We start from the raw sequence: 20,497 nt of genomic DNA on the forward strand, positions 1-20,497 counted from the left end.
GATCTGTAGAAAGTACGTTTGATGGTCTTGATTTTGATTTCTTGTCAATTATTCAGAATCCAATGGTTTTATTCTTATGTAGTACAATTAAAACTTTTATCCGATAAAATTTACTTTTCTCTTCATTGAAGTATTACATATTTATTCAAAAGTGATTTTTGAGAATAGTATGTTGGACTTGTTATTTTTCATAGTTCCGTATTAGAAAAGGTAATACTGTTTATTGTTCATTAAATCTAGAGATACTAGTAGTCATTTCCTGCCACATTTTCAAGAGCTTTAATCTAAAAAATTATGTTAACGGATATGTTTTTCTTGTTTTTTTTCCTCTATTTATTTTATGTCAATTGATAACGGTCTTTTACAATTTTTAAGAAAGTTTTGTCATTCTATACCATCTTACATTGGATATTTATTTTCATAAGCTGGAAAGAGGTTTTTTTCATACACTGAAAAGAGTGTTAGAAACACTGAAAACTGAAAATGATCTGATAAATATAAAACTTAATGTCTATTATGGCCCCAAGTGAAACAAAAGGATGTGTAACGAAGAATGAAATTAGAATAACACTCCATAAAGTTGGGGATTTCTACATATATTTTGTAAACTGTTTAATGTTCGTAGAATGAAAAATTCTCGTTTTTGTTGGATTTTACTGAATAATTCATCTTCAAAATCAAGTGGATTGTCAATCCAAATAACCTCTTACGTATTGAAAACTTTCAGTGAATATTGTAGTACATGTACATAAACACACTTACATTTCAGTGTTCAAATGCATGTTATGTACAAGTTTGTTTTTCTTAATTATTTCATAGACTACCTGAAATTTTGGATCAACACAATAGTCACATACTGTAGAGGAAGTAGAACCGGGTTTCCGAAAATCATGATTGTCTTAACTCACAAGGATAAATTGAAAGCTGTAAGTATATCGTAATCAAATATGTTTAGACATCGTATTGTATAGCACCGTTGGTTGTGTTTTCACTTACCTTACTTTTTGACGTATAGCTTTTCATCGGTTTCGGTTTCGGTACTTATACTTCTTCGGATTTCAAATGTTTGGCTTTGAGCGTTCCTGGTAGAGGTAAATCTAGAACAGCACTTCAGATGCAATAAATTATAAAACGATTTTTTTTACACATGCCATTAAGGACCATATATCTTCTTTTAGCTATAGCTACAATAAACTGTTAATGTGTTTGACCATTGACAATTATGTCCAAGTATATAAACGGTATATTAGTTGCACTTCGTAAATACAGTTATATAATATTCATATATATAGGTAATTTGATTTGTTGACATACTGGTACCCAGATATGATCTCTATGCTTCAAATTTTAGAGATATAACTTGAGACTGTTACCAGTATAAAAACATAAAATTGCAGTGAAAAATTAATTCTGACGTAGGCAAAAAGTAAAGGTAGGGGAAGTACATAATTTTAAACCCCTTACAAGTTCAGGGCATATAAATGTTGAAAATATGCCGCATAGCCCTATGTTTTGACCTTTGAATAAAATAGTAGTGCATATCAACTTTCCGTTCTGGGATTTATTTTTTTACGAAACTTCATAGTAAAAGTGTCACAGTTTTTTTACCATTACCTAAGAAGTCAATTTTTAATCTACCATTATAAATTCAATATTTATTTGGCACACATATGTGAAAAGATAAACTATTTGAACTTATATAAGTAAATATGAATAGTTGGGCCAAGGGGTTAATATTAGAGAAATATAATTGAAACCGAGAAAATTCAAAGAGACAACAATCCCTATAATGTCAACAGAAACAAAATCATGTACCCGGAGGCAGCTTCAGCGGGCCTCTATCAATAATGTTTACTAGTTCAACAAAATGTACGCCACACAAGATAAACAACGGATTTTGGTTCCAGACTTTGGACAGGAACATAAATGCGGTGATGTAAAACATGTCTTGTGCGATCTCAATGTCTAATGAACAAACACACAGCAATAATCACAATAAAACTCATTCGGTACGATGTTTTTATAGGTAAATAAAAAGAACGACAGCAACCATACTACATTAACAATGGACTACTATCAGTTAGTGACTTGCCAGCTACAGACCTTCATTAAACTGATAGAACGATTATTCCTTTATCTTTAGAAAATCAACCATCATAAATCATAAATGCCACCATACATCATGGGGAAAAATAATGCACGTATCATACTAACAACTGGTTTTAAACGAAACGCGCCTCTGGTGAATTAACTTATAATCCTGGTACCTTTGAGAAATATTTACACCAATGGTTCGATGTCACTGCTGGTGGACGTTTCGTCATTATATGGTTATTTTTATATTTTTTTTGTTAGAAATTTTGTTCTTGTTTGGCTTTATAACTATTTTGATCTGATCGTTCCTGATGAGTGTTATCCTGGTACCTTTGATAACTATGTAGACAAAACGCACGTCTGGCGTATTAAATTATAATCCTGGTACCTTTGATAACTTCGTACACCATTTGGGTCGATGACGGACGTTTCATCCCCGGGGGTATAACCAGCCCAGTAGTCAACACTTCGGTGTTGACATGAATATCAGTTATATGGTAATTTTTATAAATTTTCTGTTACAAAACTTGATTTCTTTCGAAAAACTAAGGATTTTCTTATCCCAGGAATTGATTACCTTAGCCGTATTTGGCACAAGTGTTTGGAATTTAGGGTCCTCAATGCTCGTCAACTATGTACTTGTTTGGCCTTATAACTATTTTGATCTGAGCGTCACTGATAAGTCTTATGTAGACGAAACGCGCGTCTGGCTTATTTAATCATAATCCTAGTACCTTTGAAAACTATTTAGAATATATGTGTTTTTTGTTTTATGTAAGGACCCTTTATAGTGCGATGACAGAAGTGTATTAAGTCGTCTAGATTGCGATTTTAATCTAAAATAGCACACGGCTAAACATGGTCTTTACCTAAAGACAAACATGTCTTCTTTATTTTTTGCCCTGTAGTCAGAATTTCGTATGGTTACATTTTTCTGAAAAGTAGTTTAAAAGACTAGTGGTACATTGTAGAGTCTCAACCCCCATTTTTTAAAATGAAAAATTGTGTATGTTCGCTTACATTAACTGAAATATGTTTTTCTGAAGCTATTTTCATATGTCAAAATATTGTATTCAGTATTTTATTTTCTTCAAATCTATAAAATTTGCTAAGTTTTGACTGTTTTAAATTGAGGTAATTTTAATTGCAAATTCAGACAGAAACTTAAGTTTCTTCTTCATAGAAGTAATAAAAATTATCCCATAATATTTTAAGCATTTAATATTTAATAAACTAATTACTGATAAAAATTTCGGAACCTAAATATGAAAAAAAACTTAAGAAATCAATGGAAAAAGAATGGAGTAAAAAACTTCAATTTCAACACGGAACTTAGCCACTTGCCTACCGTCACATTTTGTGTATAAGTCAATAATTTTCTCTCAACTGATATATGAAATTACTACCTTTTTCGCTATTATAAACAAATATTTCCAATTAAAGCGCACTAATATATGGCACATACTTTGTTTGTATATGTTTATATTCTATGTTTTTTTGTTATAAAACATCAAATATACTATGTCAGAAAAGTCTTATTGTAAAAATCAAAATAATTGACGAATAGTTTCAGTATAGGGAAGTCGACCTTTGTATCTGAAATGAATAAAAGATTGGATGAGATGAATATCAAGGTGTTCCATTCTATAGTTATGAATGTAAAGAACTCCGTGCAGGCAGTTTATGATCGTTCATGCTACAAAAGTTACAAGTAAACATAATTGTTCCAGCTTTTAGAGCGACGCAGCTTCTAATCTGATAATTAATGACGACATTATCGGACTGCTGTCCTCAGTTGCGGGTGTTTGTACGCGTTCTAGAATGCAGTCGTTCATCTGGAGCGCTTGCATATTTTGTTGCAACAAAACATTTTCGAAAGACCGAAACTACGCAAGTTTGAAACAGATGAACGTATTAAGAATGTTTTATCCGTGTCAGATAAAGTTAAAGTTGAACTTGTTTCTCGTCCATCTTTTAAACTTGATACATTCTGTCATTCTGGTTGATGATTACAAAACATTTGCTAAAAACGAAAAATACAAACAGCTCCAAACCAATGGAAGCAGAAATATCAGATCACAATTCAAGCAATGCCTACGTATCTATTGCAATTCATTTATGGTTACTCGATGATATTGCATAAAGCCAAGTATATTCTTAGGAAATTGCACCAAAAAAATTGCGTAAATGCTTGACATTTGTTTGGTCAATCGTTTATGTGGCCAATTTTTTGTTTTACTCCTTTTCATCTAGATTTACAAATGTACTATGAGTTTGGTTCAAAACACCTTGTTGAAACATTGAATGCCAATGTGTGATTCTTAAAGTAAAGTTCTACGCTATCTAATAAGTGTTGCCAACCATGAAATTGAGCAAATTCAAGAAAGTGTGTACGTCTCGTATAATTTTTCGCCAGCATCTTTGCAGACGTCGTTTTAGAACAAAACAATTGATAAAAAATAACTTAATGATTAATGTTTATGTATAATAAAAAATCATAACTTAAGCCAAAAAAGTATCGTTTGTATTAAGGTAGAGTTTAGAAATAAAAAAAAATGTCAAAATTGAAACCCACCCAAATTTTCACAGATTTGTACATGTGACCTTCGATCTCAATTTAAATAAAATGTGATCATATCAAGTCCTGACGACAGGCATATTGTTATAACACACGGTTTCCTCTTTCCAATGATATATTATATAGGTGTGTGTCGGTGGGGAGATTAAATTCCAAATAAATCGAAGCCAGTTTAGATGAATACATCTCCGCACTATTAAGCAAGTCAATATGTATTTCAAACAAATGACATTTTTATTGACTTTGCAACAGTATTGTAACTATATCCCTATTTATATAATAAAAAATATGATTTAAGGTTTGGTTTGCGTTGTGGATAATATTGACATTTTTTGTGCTTTGAATGAGATATTATAGAATATATAAAGGATCCATTTCCATATGAATATGGATAACTAACAAAAGGAAATGAAAATATTTATAGTATAACTAATCGCCGTATTTGAATATCAAAAATAAGACAACGCGTGACCGAACGACGCATGGATTAAACGAGTGCGCAGCACGAGTTTAATCCATAACGGCGTTCGGGCACAAGTTGTCTTATTTTTGATATTCAAATACGGCGATTAGTTATTCTTTTTATTACATTGGCAAATGGCTTTTTGTGAAATTAATGTAGAAAATGTAAGGAACGTTATCTTTTTCCTACGCATTGACAATTTGTTTTGATCCGACGTTATCGACGTTTTGACAACTCCTATTGTTGTATGACGTCAGAGAGTGAAATAACCACGTTTATTTCACATGTGAAATTATCGGTTTTTATCTAACTGGGAAATCAATGTAATTCATTGCAACCAATGTAATAAATAAATATATAGGAAAAGGCAGTGTTCACTGTTAGTATTATTAAGTTAAATGGAATAAATCTCATTAGAGGACAAACTATAGTCGTCAAAATTAGTATAGCTAATACATTGTATGTCATCAAAATATCTGAAACTATTTATATATTTTTGTATCAAATGTAATGTTGATTGGTGTTTGCTAATTTTAATCATAAATTGCAATTCGTAACAATACAGAAAAAGGTCCGCAATTTAATCAGATTTTTGATATTTTGTGTTAAGAGATTATTAGGCAAAGCAGAATATAGGGTAGAAAAATCCCATATCACAAAAACAAATAGGAAGTGTATTATGTTATGCCGGAGTTCCTGAGATCACCCTAGTTTTTGGTTGGATTCTCGTTACTTAGTCTAGTTGATTGAGCGATCATGTGTCTAGTGATTTAAAAGCATATTTTATAAATATTCAGGTTAAGCCTGTTTTGTTGTTTGAGGTAAACTTTCCCATTAATATACACATATCTATTCGTTTGTTACAAATGAAATTAAAAGAAAATAAAAAACGATTTGTTTGACGCTTTTCATGTTAATCTATTAGCTAGAAGTCAATATTACAAAATGTGACTAAAACAACCAGACAACATCAATTTATATCATTGCATTGATAAAAGCAATTCATATAAATTCAGGATTATTTTTATTTCGTTTACAGGTTGATGTTGAACCTAAACGGCAACAGCTATTTCATGAAATAGAAAAAATGTTTTCTGGTAGTACGTTACTTTCTCATTTAGTCATTAAAGATCAAATTTTTGTAAACGCAAGGAACGCAAAGGACCCTGAAATGTCGAAGATAAAAAATATCATAATAGAACAAGCCATAGAACAACCAACGTGGGGTCAAGAACTTCCCAAATGCTTCATTCCACTTGAACTAGAATTTGATTCTCTTCTACGTCGCAATATTCCTTTGATTACAATGGAGCATATGCAAAGGATAAACTCGGCTCAGCCTGTTCGACTACTGACAGAGGTTGAATTGAAAACATTTCTAAAGTTTCAGCATTCTGTTGGGCGAATCTTATACTTTGACGAAGCCAGTTTAAATCAACACATCATTCTGTCACCAACACACCTGATTGATGCTTTTAAATCAATTGTTACTGATAGGAGATTTTGCAAGGGCGACAAACTGAGACAAGATTCATGGGATTTAATGAGTCAGAAAGGTGTTATCGCCAAGAAATGCGTAGAAGATATATGGAAGAAGAAGAATTACAAGAAATTTCATGAACATAAAGAATATTTGCTGGGAGTCATGACACACCTTGATATACTGGTTGAACCAAAACGTTATGACAATTCGCACAGAAGCATACCTGCCGAATTTTATTATGTTGCCAGCATGATAAAAACCAATGATACAACTGGGTATATGAAGTCAGCTAGCTTTTGTCAGAGAAACATCGCAATAGCGTTTAGTCTTCCGTCGTCAATGATACCCCCAGCGTTAAGCTTTAGATTCCTCAGCTACTGCTTGAGTATGTTTGCGGTAAAATCATACGGACAAAATAATGAAGAAATGCTATTCCATAGGTCAGCTGTTTTTACTATCGACCCATCCCTAGATATGTGCATTAACTGTGATGATGAGATCATCATTGTACGTCTTGTTCATGTTAAGAATAGAACACTTATCATGAGGGATCTTGCATCAAGTATTAGGGAATGTTTAACTGTTGCCCTGGAGAAAATTAGTCAGCTTTACATCAAAACATGCAGTACAGAATCTGTTGTAAACGAAGGTTCTTTCAGTCTTAGTTTGTGTTGCAGTTCATCCGAAGCTCCCTGTCTCCTGCCCATATTCAAACTTAAAGAACAAGTGTGTCCATGGATATGTCCGAAGCATGGAATTGAGCACACAAAAGATGTAATGTCTTCATGGGAAGTACAGCAGGTAAAAATATTAAAGAATATCAAACCATAACCAAAATATATACAAGATATAAAGGGTTATTTAACTTTTTTAACAGATTCAATTCCAAATATGCTCATATTGGGAGAAACGTATTTCAGCTTTCTTAATTTAAAGGACAAGACAAGACAAAATGAAATAATGAGAAAGTGTTCATTTCTTCGACTATGATAAAAAATAAAATTCTCACAAACATTGCAAAGCCTCACCATTTGTCATGTTCGTGTATTAGGTTTTCAGAATATGATAATGTCTTACACATGTTAGAGTAGGAATACATACTAGAATATATGATAATGTCACTACATAATTTCTGTGTTTATATTATATATTTTTTCCGTTTACAAATATTGCAAAAAAATATTATAACATCAATGTTTGCTGAAGTATAATAATTCAAATACGGAATGTGATACGAACGGTTTTACTTGGTGTTTGCACTACTGCAGATCAAGCAGCGCAGTGTAAAATAACTAATAATTATATGTCTTTCAGGAAGGGTTGCAATGTGGAGATGCGTGCCCAGGTAATATACAAATTAGTGTGTGTGTGTGTGTGTGTGTGTGTGTAATTATTCATTTGAATACACCAAAAGTTTATATAATGTAAGTATCATTCACACTCAACATTACGCTTCGTTTCCTTTTTTTGGAAGGGTGTGGTAACATAGTGTGTCTTTGTGTCCTATGAAAACAATATCATCGTTTGGTCGTTGTGGTATGAAATAAAATGAACTTTATTCTACTTTATAATTTACAATTCGTTACTTTTAAAGCGTTTTGTATAATCGACAGTGATTATTCTTCTAAAAATGTTAATTGAGATATTTTGTGTTTGTCAATGTATGTAAACATGGTAAATGTTTGTCAAATTCTTAAATAGAATACTTATGTTTGGTTTCAGTGTTAAAGTCATAAGAAACGAGTGACCGGTGAAAAATAATGTTATTCAAAATCTGGAACCAATGCATATAAACATCATAAACTTAGTCTTTTGTGCACGATTTTATTATTTTTTTCCCATGAATTTCGTATAATCGTCAAATTTATTTTCAATCGGTCAGTGTTGTTGTGAAAATATGGCAGTTAGTTAAATTTAGTGTCTGAAGCCGAAGTTTAACGATTTTACATGTTTGCCAACAATCAACAAAAAAGCATGGATATTGAGACGTGTTTAGCATGTACACTCAGATAATAGCTTATTTTAAGGACATCCATGCGTATTGCAATCATCGGATTTTTACGAGATGGGTCACACTGAGGTCACTTTGCATACGGAAAATATGTCGGTGATTGCTTCCTGGAAGCAATTAAAATAAAGTAAACTTCTTCTAAATATGAACAAATTAAAGAATTTTCTTCAGAAAAAAATATATGTACATAAGTTTTATAATGAAAACTACCAATTGAGTTATATAAAAAACTCATGCATTTTTTTTAATTTGAGATTTCTTATGATTTTAACAAGAGACATGAAGGACTAAATATGTTTGTGAAACCGTGCTTATTTTCTATGTGATTTTCCTAGCCTATAATTTTTAATTTAACAATGGCAGTGTGTTCCTGTTTGTTATAATATGAATTCAATATTAATCGTGGGATACTGATTTTGTAGATTTCATCGATATATTCAAAACCATGAAATTCAATGTAATTGTCCAGTAAAGTAGACTTATATATAGACTTATACTATACGAAGAGTAACGAAATAACATAAACTCAAATATTTCTCAAGATACAATTCTAAATCTCTTTACCAAAGTTGAAAACCAAGAGAATAAATAAATTCACAGTAATTTTTTGTTTTCATTTTGCAATGTTTTGTTACATAATTTATAAATTGTTTACTTTAATGTATGTTTTTTTCTTCATTGGGGCACCTCCAGCTTATAAAGTTTAATGAAACCTCACAAGTTTTATAACAAGATACGCATTTAAAAGTCTATCCGTACAGGGAATCAAAGTAAGGCATAGGAAGGGAAACACACATTTGTAAATAGTTAATTATTTCCTAGTTTTATCACGCCAAATGTCACAAAACAACATTATTTTTATATTTTCGCAAACTCAGTTACAGTTAACTAGCATAAAATTCCATAAAGTATCAATAATAAGAATGAAGGTACTAATGTCATTGCCCATTTCGCAGAAAAAAATATATCTTTTGCGGTTTTCAAGTTTAAATACGTACATAATAAAATAATATCCTTATATTATATCATAACAGTTATCCATTATCATGGTGTCTTAATGATAATTAGTTTCCCTTTATGCATTTGTTAGGAAAATATTGAAGTCTACGATAGAGAGGTAACATTGATAAAAAAAAATGGGAATATACAGAAACTTATAGTTGCATAAATATTTTCAGTGACTGATAATGCCTTCTTAGAGCAGCTTCCCATAGATATTCATCTTCGACGTTTGTCAATGCAGTACAGCATTAATGAAACCAAAGAACTAGCCATTTATCTCGGTATGCAATTTGGTACTTGGGATGACATGTATGTGACACTATGTGAAGAACCAGAGAGATTAAAATTTGAAACGCTGAGAAGATGCATTGGGGATTCCAATAAAACGTTTAATGACATAAGAAATGCCATTGAACTCGGTAAAATACAGAACCAACACACTCTCTGCAAGGTAAGTTATTATCATATATCGTAATTTGTTCCTATTCTCTAAGTAAATAAACATTTTCGGTCCCATGTTTTGATCAATTTGCAAGATGTGTGTAAACAAAGTAATTTCTATATTTTTTTCTAACTTGCGTTGTTGATTAATGAATATATAGAAACACGGCTACAAGTTTTACGTTACCTTTCTTATATTTGATAGTGGTTTTTAATTATTCTTGTAGGTAGTGAGAGGAAACACTATTGATTTTGGTAAGTTAAGCAATTTAAACAATTAAAAGAAAATAGCTGAACAATCCAAATTTCATGATTTATTTGTCATTACATACAACATGTACAAATATAACCCTACTGTAATATTTCATTTTAGACGTGCTGACTATGAATCTACAATAATTTTAAATACAGTTTTAAAAAAGCTTTGAATATGTTGAAGGTGATTTGCACGTTGTCTTATCTGAGGATCATTGTTATAAAAAATTCTTTTAAATTTATTAGACAAAGAACCAGAAAAATGGGACTTGATAGCTACAGAAGAACATCTTGATAGAGTGGCTCCGTTAGTAGGAAACAAGTCGCTGTCATTTCTTGTTGAGCTTGGGATGGAATTCAAAACCTGGGAGCAGATAAGATACAGACAAAAAGAAAAAGATTTGGTGAAACTTAATAGAGATATTCTGCAGGAATGGAGATCTGTGTTTTGTGTTTCACATCAACTCAGACCGTCATTGAGATACATTGGCCAGGCGTTCAATAACATTGATAAAAATATCAAAATCATTGAAAACGTTTTGGCAGACTTATTTTGAATTATGGTAATAAGTTGGTCTACATGTCATGACCAACCGAATGTATCACAATATCCATTTAGTAGAATAGTTGAACCTTTGTATATATTGATGCTTGCTTGATAAAATATAATAATAAGAAGATGTGGATGATTGTAAATGAGACAACTCTCCATCGGATGACAAATAACATTGAAGTTGAACAACCATAGCTAATCTACAATGAGAAAAAACTCAAACTGCATTGTCAATTATAATAGACCCCGAAATGACAAATGTAAAACAATCCAAATGAGAAAACCCACGGCCTGAATTATGTGCAAAACAATTTGCAATGCCCAAATACAGCATGTACAGATTGTAGATCCATGAATGTGCAAATGTTTATAACAATTATATTTATTTTGATTTTAATTTACTAAAAACAAAATAAATATTTATATGAATACAAACAATATTGTAAGATCTAATCACAGTATTAATTGGTTAACTTTTAAAATCATTTTACTCAAAGAATCGATAAATTGTCAAATCTAAATTCCTAGACTCGGTTAACAACATCTCCGTAAAACAATAAAATACACATTACTTTTATGATTTCCTTTTTTTGTATAAGAAAAGCATTTCTCTTTTTCCTTTCTATTAATTTCAACTCATACAAATTAGGGTGCAGAAACGTGTTATGGTTTGCAAACAAATTATTATTAAAATACAACACTATTTGAATAATTAACTGTAAAAAATATTAACAATTAGTTGTGATAAGATTTGAACGGTAACTGTGAGTACTCTTTAAGCGTTACGTTGCATTGTTTTGTGTGTTCATCATACACATTTTTTTAAGTTAAGCAATATATAACCTTTATTTACAACTTGTTCCCATATTGTGCTGATATATCAATGTCCAAGTTTGGGGAAGTTAAGTTCAAACAAACATATCAATTCGGGCTACATTCCATGTGTCTGAACTTAGTCAAGAGTCTGTATTTCTGTTGGTTTTATTTGAAAAGAATTATTACAAGATGATGTATAATAAATAATGTTTGCTGTGTGACATATATACTTTTTCTAGTTAAATATTGTTTAGCCTCAATATTTTTTTTATTTTGTTAAGCCTTTAATAGTTGTTAATGAGGCAAGGGTTTTCATTCTCGTTGACTATAGCTGTCCTACATGTCATTTAACTTTGTTGCTTCTTTGTCTAATATACCACATCAATTGTTTCAATGCAGGATTGGATATCATTATATTTCAAGATAATTTATTTAATTTTTTTGATTTTTCACAAATTTATGAGTGTGCTGTAATTAGTTTGAATAATATTACAATAATTTTAAATCACCTGATTCTAGTATTATGATGAGTGTTACCCAAATTATTTTAACAGAAAATATTCACATTGCTTTAATTTATAACGTATCATAGTCAAAATAGTTCTTAGATAAAAAAAAAAAATATATAGAAATGTGCAGAGCAGAATAATAATATTTTGTATTAAAAAAGGGTATTGTTTTTAAGTGATTGAGAAAGGCATTGCATTTGAATTATTCCCAGATTTTGATTTAATTGTAAAGACAATTCTCGCAATGTGTGAAGACCAAAATAATACTATTGACATGCTCTCATAATATAAAATGCACAATTTGATTATAAATAAATAATATTCAATCAGCTTACTCAATTATTATTAATACCATCATCCTACAGTTGCTTCATTGGTTGGTTGTCAATGGTCAGATCCAAGCAATTTTTAGCAGTGTTTGAAATTGATGGGGAACGCCTGATTACCCGCGCTTGATTACCCGTAACGAGCCACCAACTTTTGGCAAGAACATTCACAATATGATAAGTTCAGATTGAAGTCAAACGAATCTACTAAGTGAAGGTCAGTTTTGAAATTATTCGGGACGTCGAAGTACCCGGAACGGGCTACAAAAAAATCATCATGAAAACTCACAATATAATAAATCAGGTTGAAGTCGAACAAATCTACTACGTGAGGGGTTCGAATGGATACAGTAGTTGAAATACTTAGAATTCTTGACTGATGAGGTCACATTCTCCAGCTGATACGCCATGATTCCTGCAATACGTTTATCATGTAAAGATAAAAGAAAACTTACCAGTTCTTTAACATATTACAACACCATTACCGGCTGGTATATCTACTTTTATAGTAAATGTTCAATTTTGTTTTCGGGTTTGAGAAATAAATTGACAAAAAGATACCAATTTTTGATGCTCCAATCATGTATATCCATCAAAAACAAATTAAGGTGAAAAAAAAAGTACAAGCAGAAATTCATGTACTCCATAAAACGGAGAGAGATATGATGCGTTGGCTACATAAACCTTTCCTGCTTTGCATCCATAGTCAATACTTAGTCAAAATTGTGAAATTGACGCAATCATTTAATTTAAAGATCAGACGAATATCTTGTTATTGAAGGGCGCAGACATGGTATATGGGAGACAACTCTTCCAAATGTATTGAAAGTCATTTGTGCGTTTTACCATATCATTTAATTATACAGTGATCAAGCATTTATGTTGTTTACATTTGGCTGTGAGAATAATGCAAACAGATCCGTTAAACTGTACATGTTTGACACCACCAAGCATTAAACTTAAGATCATCTTTTTAATGACGTGGATGAAAAGGTAGAAAATTACCATTCATACACGAAATGCTTAAAAAACACACTGAGTCTGAGGAGTTCTAGAGCAACAATACTGACTATAGTGTCTTGTGGCATCACTTTGAAAAATGGAAGTTTTGTGTAATTCGATTTGAACAAATCGATTAGATAATGAAGTAATATGGTTTTAGTGCTAAGTCATTGATACCGTGAGAGTTTGCACTTACTGATTGTGTTAATTTTTTTTTCAAATTAAAAAGGCACTATTCAAGAAGATATGACCTGAACATCAATCCTAGTACAAGCTTATGCTAATAGATAATCTACACAAAGCTAGAACTTAGATAGTGACAGACTGTCAAAAGAATAAATTCTGATAGCGTCTGGTTTTGTTGACAGGGAATTACATTTTGTAGTCTAGGGAGGGACACCAATATATAGTTGTGATAAAATGTTATGTAAATTCGCCCCAAGGGTACTCGTCCCATACTAAATTTTATCGTTTTTCTTTAAAATAATTATTAAAATTTTTATTGGGACAGTACACCTTGGACTATTACACATAAAAAGAATGGTTTGGAAGGAGAAAATGAATTTTGTCTCGAAATTCTACTTTTTCATGTGCTTTGTTTAAAGATTTTGAAAATTCCAAACCGTCAAATTCGATAAAAGTTTATTATTTTCAAGATTGATAACCAATAAATGTTTAAATAGCTTTAAGTCGTATTTAACACATTTTTGGGGGAATTTTGGATCCTCAATGCTCTTCATCTTTGTTCTTGTTTGGCTTTATAAATATTTTGATATGAGCGTCACTGATGAGTCTTATGTAGACGAAACGCGCGTCTGGCGTAATTAATTATAATTCTGCTACCTTTGATAACTATTTGGCAGGAATTAAACGACAATTTTTCTTTCTGGCTATGTTTGAAAAGAAATTGTTGTCTGAGCTTGCCAGATTTTTCGACGTATCAATAGTTAAAAACTGTGACAACATGTGCAAAAACAAACAATGATGTTTACCTACAAGTGTTTTCGATCGTTTTTATGGTACCCCAAAACTGGTCATATTCAATATACCCTAAACATATAATGAAACGGTGAATTTCGTTAAGACTTTGGCAGATGATGCTCGGACCCGTACTAGGATATCAATATAAGAAAAATTAAACCAGAGGGAAATGTTGGCCTACCCCCTCAATGATTAGGAAAAAACATCGCTTACGCAAACATATCAACGTATGCAATATTACGAAAAGGGCATGAGGCGGGTGGTCATGAATGTTATCAGATGTTTTTGTGGTAATATTCAGCTTGAATACATTACAGGAGGTAACCAAGGGAGTGTTTTAATGGTTTTAGGCACTCAATGTCAGGTACGTTTTAAAAAGCATTTGGTACTTCCAAGATATACGATTCCGTCCATCCGAAACAGGGGTGTCATTTATACCTTCTTGTTGTTTCAATTTCCTCTGTTTGCGATCGTCCTACTATTGTCTGTTCATTTTTCATATATGAAAAAGGTTTATTTCGTTGGAGATTTATAATATTCATGCCACTGCTGGTGGAGATTTGTTTCCCCAAGGGTTTCATAAGCCCAGTAGTCAGCACTGTTTGTGCTGACATGAATTGTCATTGATATTGTAATATTTATAAATTAACTGTTTACAAAATTTTGATTTTTTTTTAAATACTAAGGCTTTTCTACCTCAGGCATAGATTACCTTAGCTGTATTCGGCAACACTTTTAGGAATTTTGCTCTTCAACTTCGTACTTTCTTTGGCTTTTTTTTTTTTTTTTTTTTTTTTTTTTTTTTTTTTTTTAACTTTTTTGGATTCGAGCGTCACTGATGAGTCTTTTGTAGACGAAACGCGCGTCTGGTGTATATTTAAAATTTATTCCTGGTATCTATGACGAGTTTATATTCATGATGCAATATATCTAATTCACATTTTAACTATTCGAGTATCTATTTGTAAATATCGTATGTTTACCCTAAATAATGACTGTAACATATTTAATTGGGTTCAAATTTGCTTGCATTTTCTTGTGAAAAAATCATTTGTTCCGTGTATGATAACATCGCACAAAAAAATTTATACCTCATATTTCAAAAGCGCTAAGTAGTTGATAGTTATAGTACATAACTGGCTGTCTCAATATTTCATTTTTAATTTATAAAACATATATTATTAGTTCTTTCCACTTGTGGAAAAACCTTATGGTTTTGGTTTTCTTTTCTTCCACTAGTTTATTTTGCTAAATAAAGACAACAGTAGTATACCGCTGTTCAAAACTCATAAATCCATGGACAAAAACAAAATTGGGGTAACAAAATAAAACTGAGGGAAACGCATTAAATATAAGAGGCGAACAACGACACAACATTAAAATGTAAATCACACAGAGACCTTTTACTGTTTTGCAATATGTTAATTTGTTTTAACTTGCAGTTTACCCCTTGTATCATACACTTTTTTCTTATTAATTATAATACTATCAAATACGATTGATGGATTCTTCAAACTGGTAGCAGCGTCTTTTTGTAACCTTACTAGGAAGTATAGGTTTTCCCCAATTGTAAAGGCCGTACGGTATCCTGTATATATTCACATCTTTGATGTTTTATATGTATCGATACTTGTCTCATTTGCAATCACATACATGTTTTTGGTGGGTGGCTTTATTTGTCTTTCACGTTATCAATAATCAACCAAAGTATAATTCTATCAATATAACAAATGCGTATTTCATAGTTTTTAAATCTATGGTATATGAATATTATATAGGAATGAGTTCCCAGTAAACATACTTGAAAGATTCATAATTGTCAACTGAATTCTATTTGTTATGACAATAAAATGACAAAGTTAACTGTGTTAATTGATGTAGTGTACATCTGTCTTGTGTTTTTCTCTTTGAAATAGTTTCGCATTTGTCATCCTGGGGTTTCTTATATCTCTAAATACGGGCTAGTATTGCTCATTGTTGGCGACTCTAGATGCATTGAATAGAGATTGAAAACATTAAGTGTGTCGAAGAGACCCCCACCTCTTTTTTAAATGAATCTTCACTTCACTCAGACATCGTATGAAATTTGAACACATCTTTATCAGAATTTAATAAAGCGTTAGAAATTGATTCAGCTGTCCGGTTACTATGCGTCATGTTGATTGAGATGTAGTAGTTTGCTTATCGTCCAGTGGCAAATATTTTATACATGTTCATTTCAAGGTACACGACAACACGTAGAAAACAGCCTAAGGACACAAATTGGTCTTCAATGCATCTAGAAAATTCCTACCCGGCATCGGGATTCAGCCTGTCCCCAAACTATAAAGAATACATGTTCAGTGACATGGATGCCAAACTGCACTCTGAAACAAACAACATGTACAAATATAACCAAAAAAAAATAAAACAAAGCAGACTTTCAAAAGCTATAAGTTCCTAACTTGAGACATCTTACGGGGTTTAACTTGTTTTGTGAGATCTCAACCCACCCCATATACTATAAACCTTTGGCTTATGTGAAAGAAACTAACACACAAGAAAATGTACCACAAAACTCATTTAAAAGTAATCCGAGTCCGTCATTAAAATTAAAAAAGTAAGATCACAAAAAAACTCCAAAGAAAATTTAAAACCAAAAACCCCAATTAATAGGCAAAATCGAAAGCTCAAACCTCGGTGAAAAAACAACTGTCATATTCCTGACTTGGTACAGGTATTTTCTTATGTATCTGGTTTTATAACTAGCAAAACACCTCACTTGTGTGACAATGGAATCAAATTCCATTATAATGGCAACGATGCCTAAACAATATAAACAGATATGATAGGAAGAAAGATACAAATTAGCAGTTACTGAGATAAAACTGGTCGCAAAATTATGTTTCAATATATGAAAATCAGTCACAATCACTCACATTTGTTGTTTGTTATCATGCCATCATAAATCATAGTAAAAGAACATAACCCACATCATGCAAACAACTGGTTCAGCAAAAATAGACGTCGCAAAAAAGATTTTAAACATATAGATATACAAAATCAAAAATAATGACAAGACTAACAAATGCCAGAGGCACCTGACTAGGGATTTGGGCTTTAAAACGGCGAGATTAAACATCTTTTGTGGGATTTCAAACCTCATATCTAGCTAATTTAGAATAAACAAATACGCATCGAAACGTTCAGCTAAACTCATTTTAAAAGAAGTTCAAGTCTGATGTCAGATTAGGGAAAAATAAAATCTAAGCAAGATGACAATGATACATACATTAAGAAAAGACTACATGTACTTGTAATGACTGATGTTCCAGCTCCATACCTTAATTAAACTGTTTGAAAGATTATGTCATCATCATATGAAAATCAAGCACAATCCCTCTCTTTAGGGGTTTTGGATTATGATATCATAAAATGTACGAGAAGAACCTATTCCGTATCATGTCAAATACTGGTTCTAGAATAAATGTGAATATTTTCGATACAAAGATGTCACAAGTTGATAATAAAATTGAGAATGGAAATGGGGAATGTGTCAAAGAGACAACAACCCGACCAAATAAAAAACAACAGCAGAGGGTTACCAACAGGTCTTCAATGTAGCGAGAAATTCCCGCACCCGGAGGCGTCCTTCAGCTGGCCCCTAAACAAATATATACTAGTCCAGTGATAATGAACGCCATACTAATTTCCAAATTGTACACAAGAAACTACAATTAAAATAATACAAGACTAACAAAGGCCAGAGGCTCCTGACTTAGGACAGGCGCAAAAATGCGGCGGGGTTAAACATGTTTGTGAGATCTCAACCCTCCCCCTATACCTCTAACCAATGTAGAAAAGTAAACGCATAACAATACGCACATTAAAATTCAGTTCAAGAGAAGTCCGAGTCTGATGTCAGAAGATGTAACCAAAGAAAATAAACAAAATGACAATAATACATAAATAACAACAGACTACTAGCAGTTAACTGACATGCCAGCTCCAGACTTCAATTAAACTGACTGAAAGATTATGATTTCATCATATGAACATCAGGCACAATCCTTCCCGTTAGGGGTTTAGTATCATACCATCATAACATATATGAGAAGAACATAACCCGTGTCATGCCAACAACTGTTTTTAGAATAAATGTGTTTAGTTCCTATGCAAAGACCTTATCAGTGACTCAATATTAACGCCAAAATATGCAATCTTCAATGACTTGACAACAGTTTCGTAATTATATCCCTTCTTAATAAGTCTATTCAAAGGTTTTGTAAGTTTCTGAGGTGAATACTGACACCTTTGTGCTTTATAAAGAATATTTCCATAAAAAAATTGGATGTGAAATACCTGAACGTATTAGAAGTCTGCATGTTGATCTATATTTACGAATGATGTATTTATACCGATGATAAAATTTAGTAAATGTTTTGACTAGTTTGTGATATCGAAAACCCTGGTGTAATAATTTTTCAGTAATACATAAATTTCTCTCGTTAAAATCTAAAACATTGTTACATACACGAGCGAATCGTACAAGTTGAGATATATAAACACCGTAAGATGGTTACAAGGGAACGTCACCATCTAAAAACGGATAATTAACGATAGGAAATGAAAAATCATCCCTTTTATCATAAATTTTAGTATTCAGCTTTCCATTAGTGATATAGATATCAAGATCTAGAAAAGGGCAGTGGTCATTGTTAGTATTAGCTTTATTTAAAGTAAGTTCAACAGGATAAATTTCATTAATATACATACTGAAGTCGTCATTATTGAGAGCCAAAATATCATCCAAATATCTAAAAGTATTATTAAATTTGTTTATCAGATGTTGTTTCGACGGGTCTTTGCTTATTTTTGTCATAAATTGTAACTCATAGCAATACGCAATAAGTGGTGCACAGTTAGTCCCCATTGGAATTCCGATAATCTGACGATATACGGAATCCCCAAAGCGAACAAAAATGTTATCTAGTAAAAATTCAAGGGCATATATAGTATCAAAGCATGTCCAATTAACATAGTTTTTTTTGTTTATTGCTACTAAAAAATGACCTAAAAGAGTTTGAACATATATATTCACATTCTGATTTTTTGAATGCCCATTTAATTAAATGTGTGATTTTTTTCTTAATGAGAATGTGAGGCAATGTGGTATACAGGGTAGAAAAATCAAAACTTTGAACAGATTCAAAATCACCAATATAAGCATGCAATTTATCAAGTACTTCCAACGAGTTCTTGACACTCCAAAAGTAATTTATTCCACTATTTTCGAAGGCCTTATTTGAACAATTTATTATCAGGTTTTTAATTGTACCAAGTGTGCTGGTAAGAAGAATAGACAATTTAGTAGTTGAACAATGGCTTGAAGACGAAATAAATCTATATTTGTAAGGGGTTTTATGTAGCTTCGGAAGCCAATACATAGTTGAGACTTTCATTGTATTTGGCTCTGCTTGTAAAGCGGTGGCTAAAAGTTTATGTTTGTTACAGATTTCGTTTTCTGAAAATGGAGTCAGTTGGAATGTTGGTGAATTGGTAATTTCCTTTTTCAGAACCTCAATGTAAAATTTACGTCAAACAATAATAATATTATTAGCAGCTTTATCGGCCGGGACAAAAACAAATTCCTTGGCTAGTTCTTTTAGTTTATGTTTGATACGAGAAATAGGTTTATTGTGGTTATTGTTTATAGTAAAATGTTCTTTAAAATGTTGAATACGTATATCAACTATCTTCATTACTGAATTAAAAAAAGAGTTCAAAGATTTTTTGTCAGCTTTTTCCCGTTTTATCCATTTCATAAAGCATCAATTCTAAAAAAGGCCGTCTTTAATTACTTGACACGGTATCGGAACTATTTCCCTTTTGATAAGTCTATTTAAAGATTTGGTAATCGTTTGAAATGATCGACTGACGACAATTTATGTGTTTCATTAAGAAAAACTCATAGAAAATTGGATGCAAAAAACTAAACCTTGTT

The 20,497-nt window shown here is 31.6% G+C and overlaps 1 protein-coding gene across 1 annotated transcript in view; it reads left to right on the top strand.

The window, feature by feature from the left end:
- The window catches only part of LOC139504215 (uncharacterized), a 33,318-nt gene extending 20,784 nt beyond the window's left edge, over positions 1-12,534 (top strand). Inside the window, exons 6-11 of the mRNA XM_071294282.1 lie at positions 820-926; positions 6,175-7,419; positions 7,933-7,963; positions 9,808-10,082; positions 10,300-10,327; positions 10,574-12,534. Coding sequence (XP_071150383.1) covers positions 820-926; positions 6,175-7,419; positions 7,933-7,963; positions 9,808-10,082; positions 10,300-10,327; positions 10,574-10,884 — 1,997 coding nt within the window. The 3' untranslated portion in view covers positions 10,885-12,534. The remainder of the gene's footprint in view (positions 1-819; positions 927-6,174; positions 7,420-7,932; positions 7,964-9,807; positions 10,083-10,299; positions 10,328-10,573) is intronic.
- The last annotated feature ends 7,963 nt before the right edge of the window (positions 12,535-20,497 follow it).

This window comes from Mytilus edulis, chromosome 14 (genome assembly GCF_963676685.1).
Source record: "Mytilus edulis chromosome 14, xbMytEdul2.2, whole genome shotgun sequence".
Taxonomy (NCBI): Eukaryota; Metazoa; Mollusca; class Bivalvia; order Mytilida; family Mytilidae; genus Mytilus; species Mytilus edulis.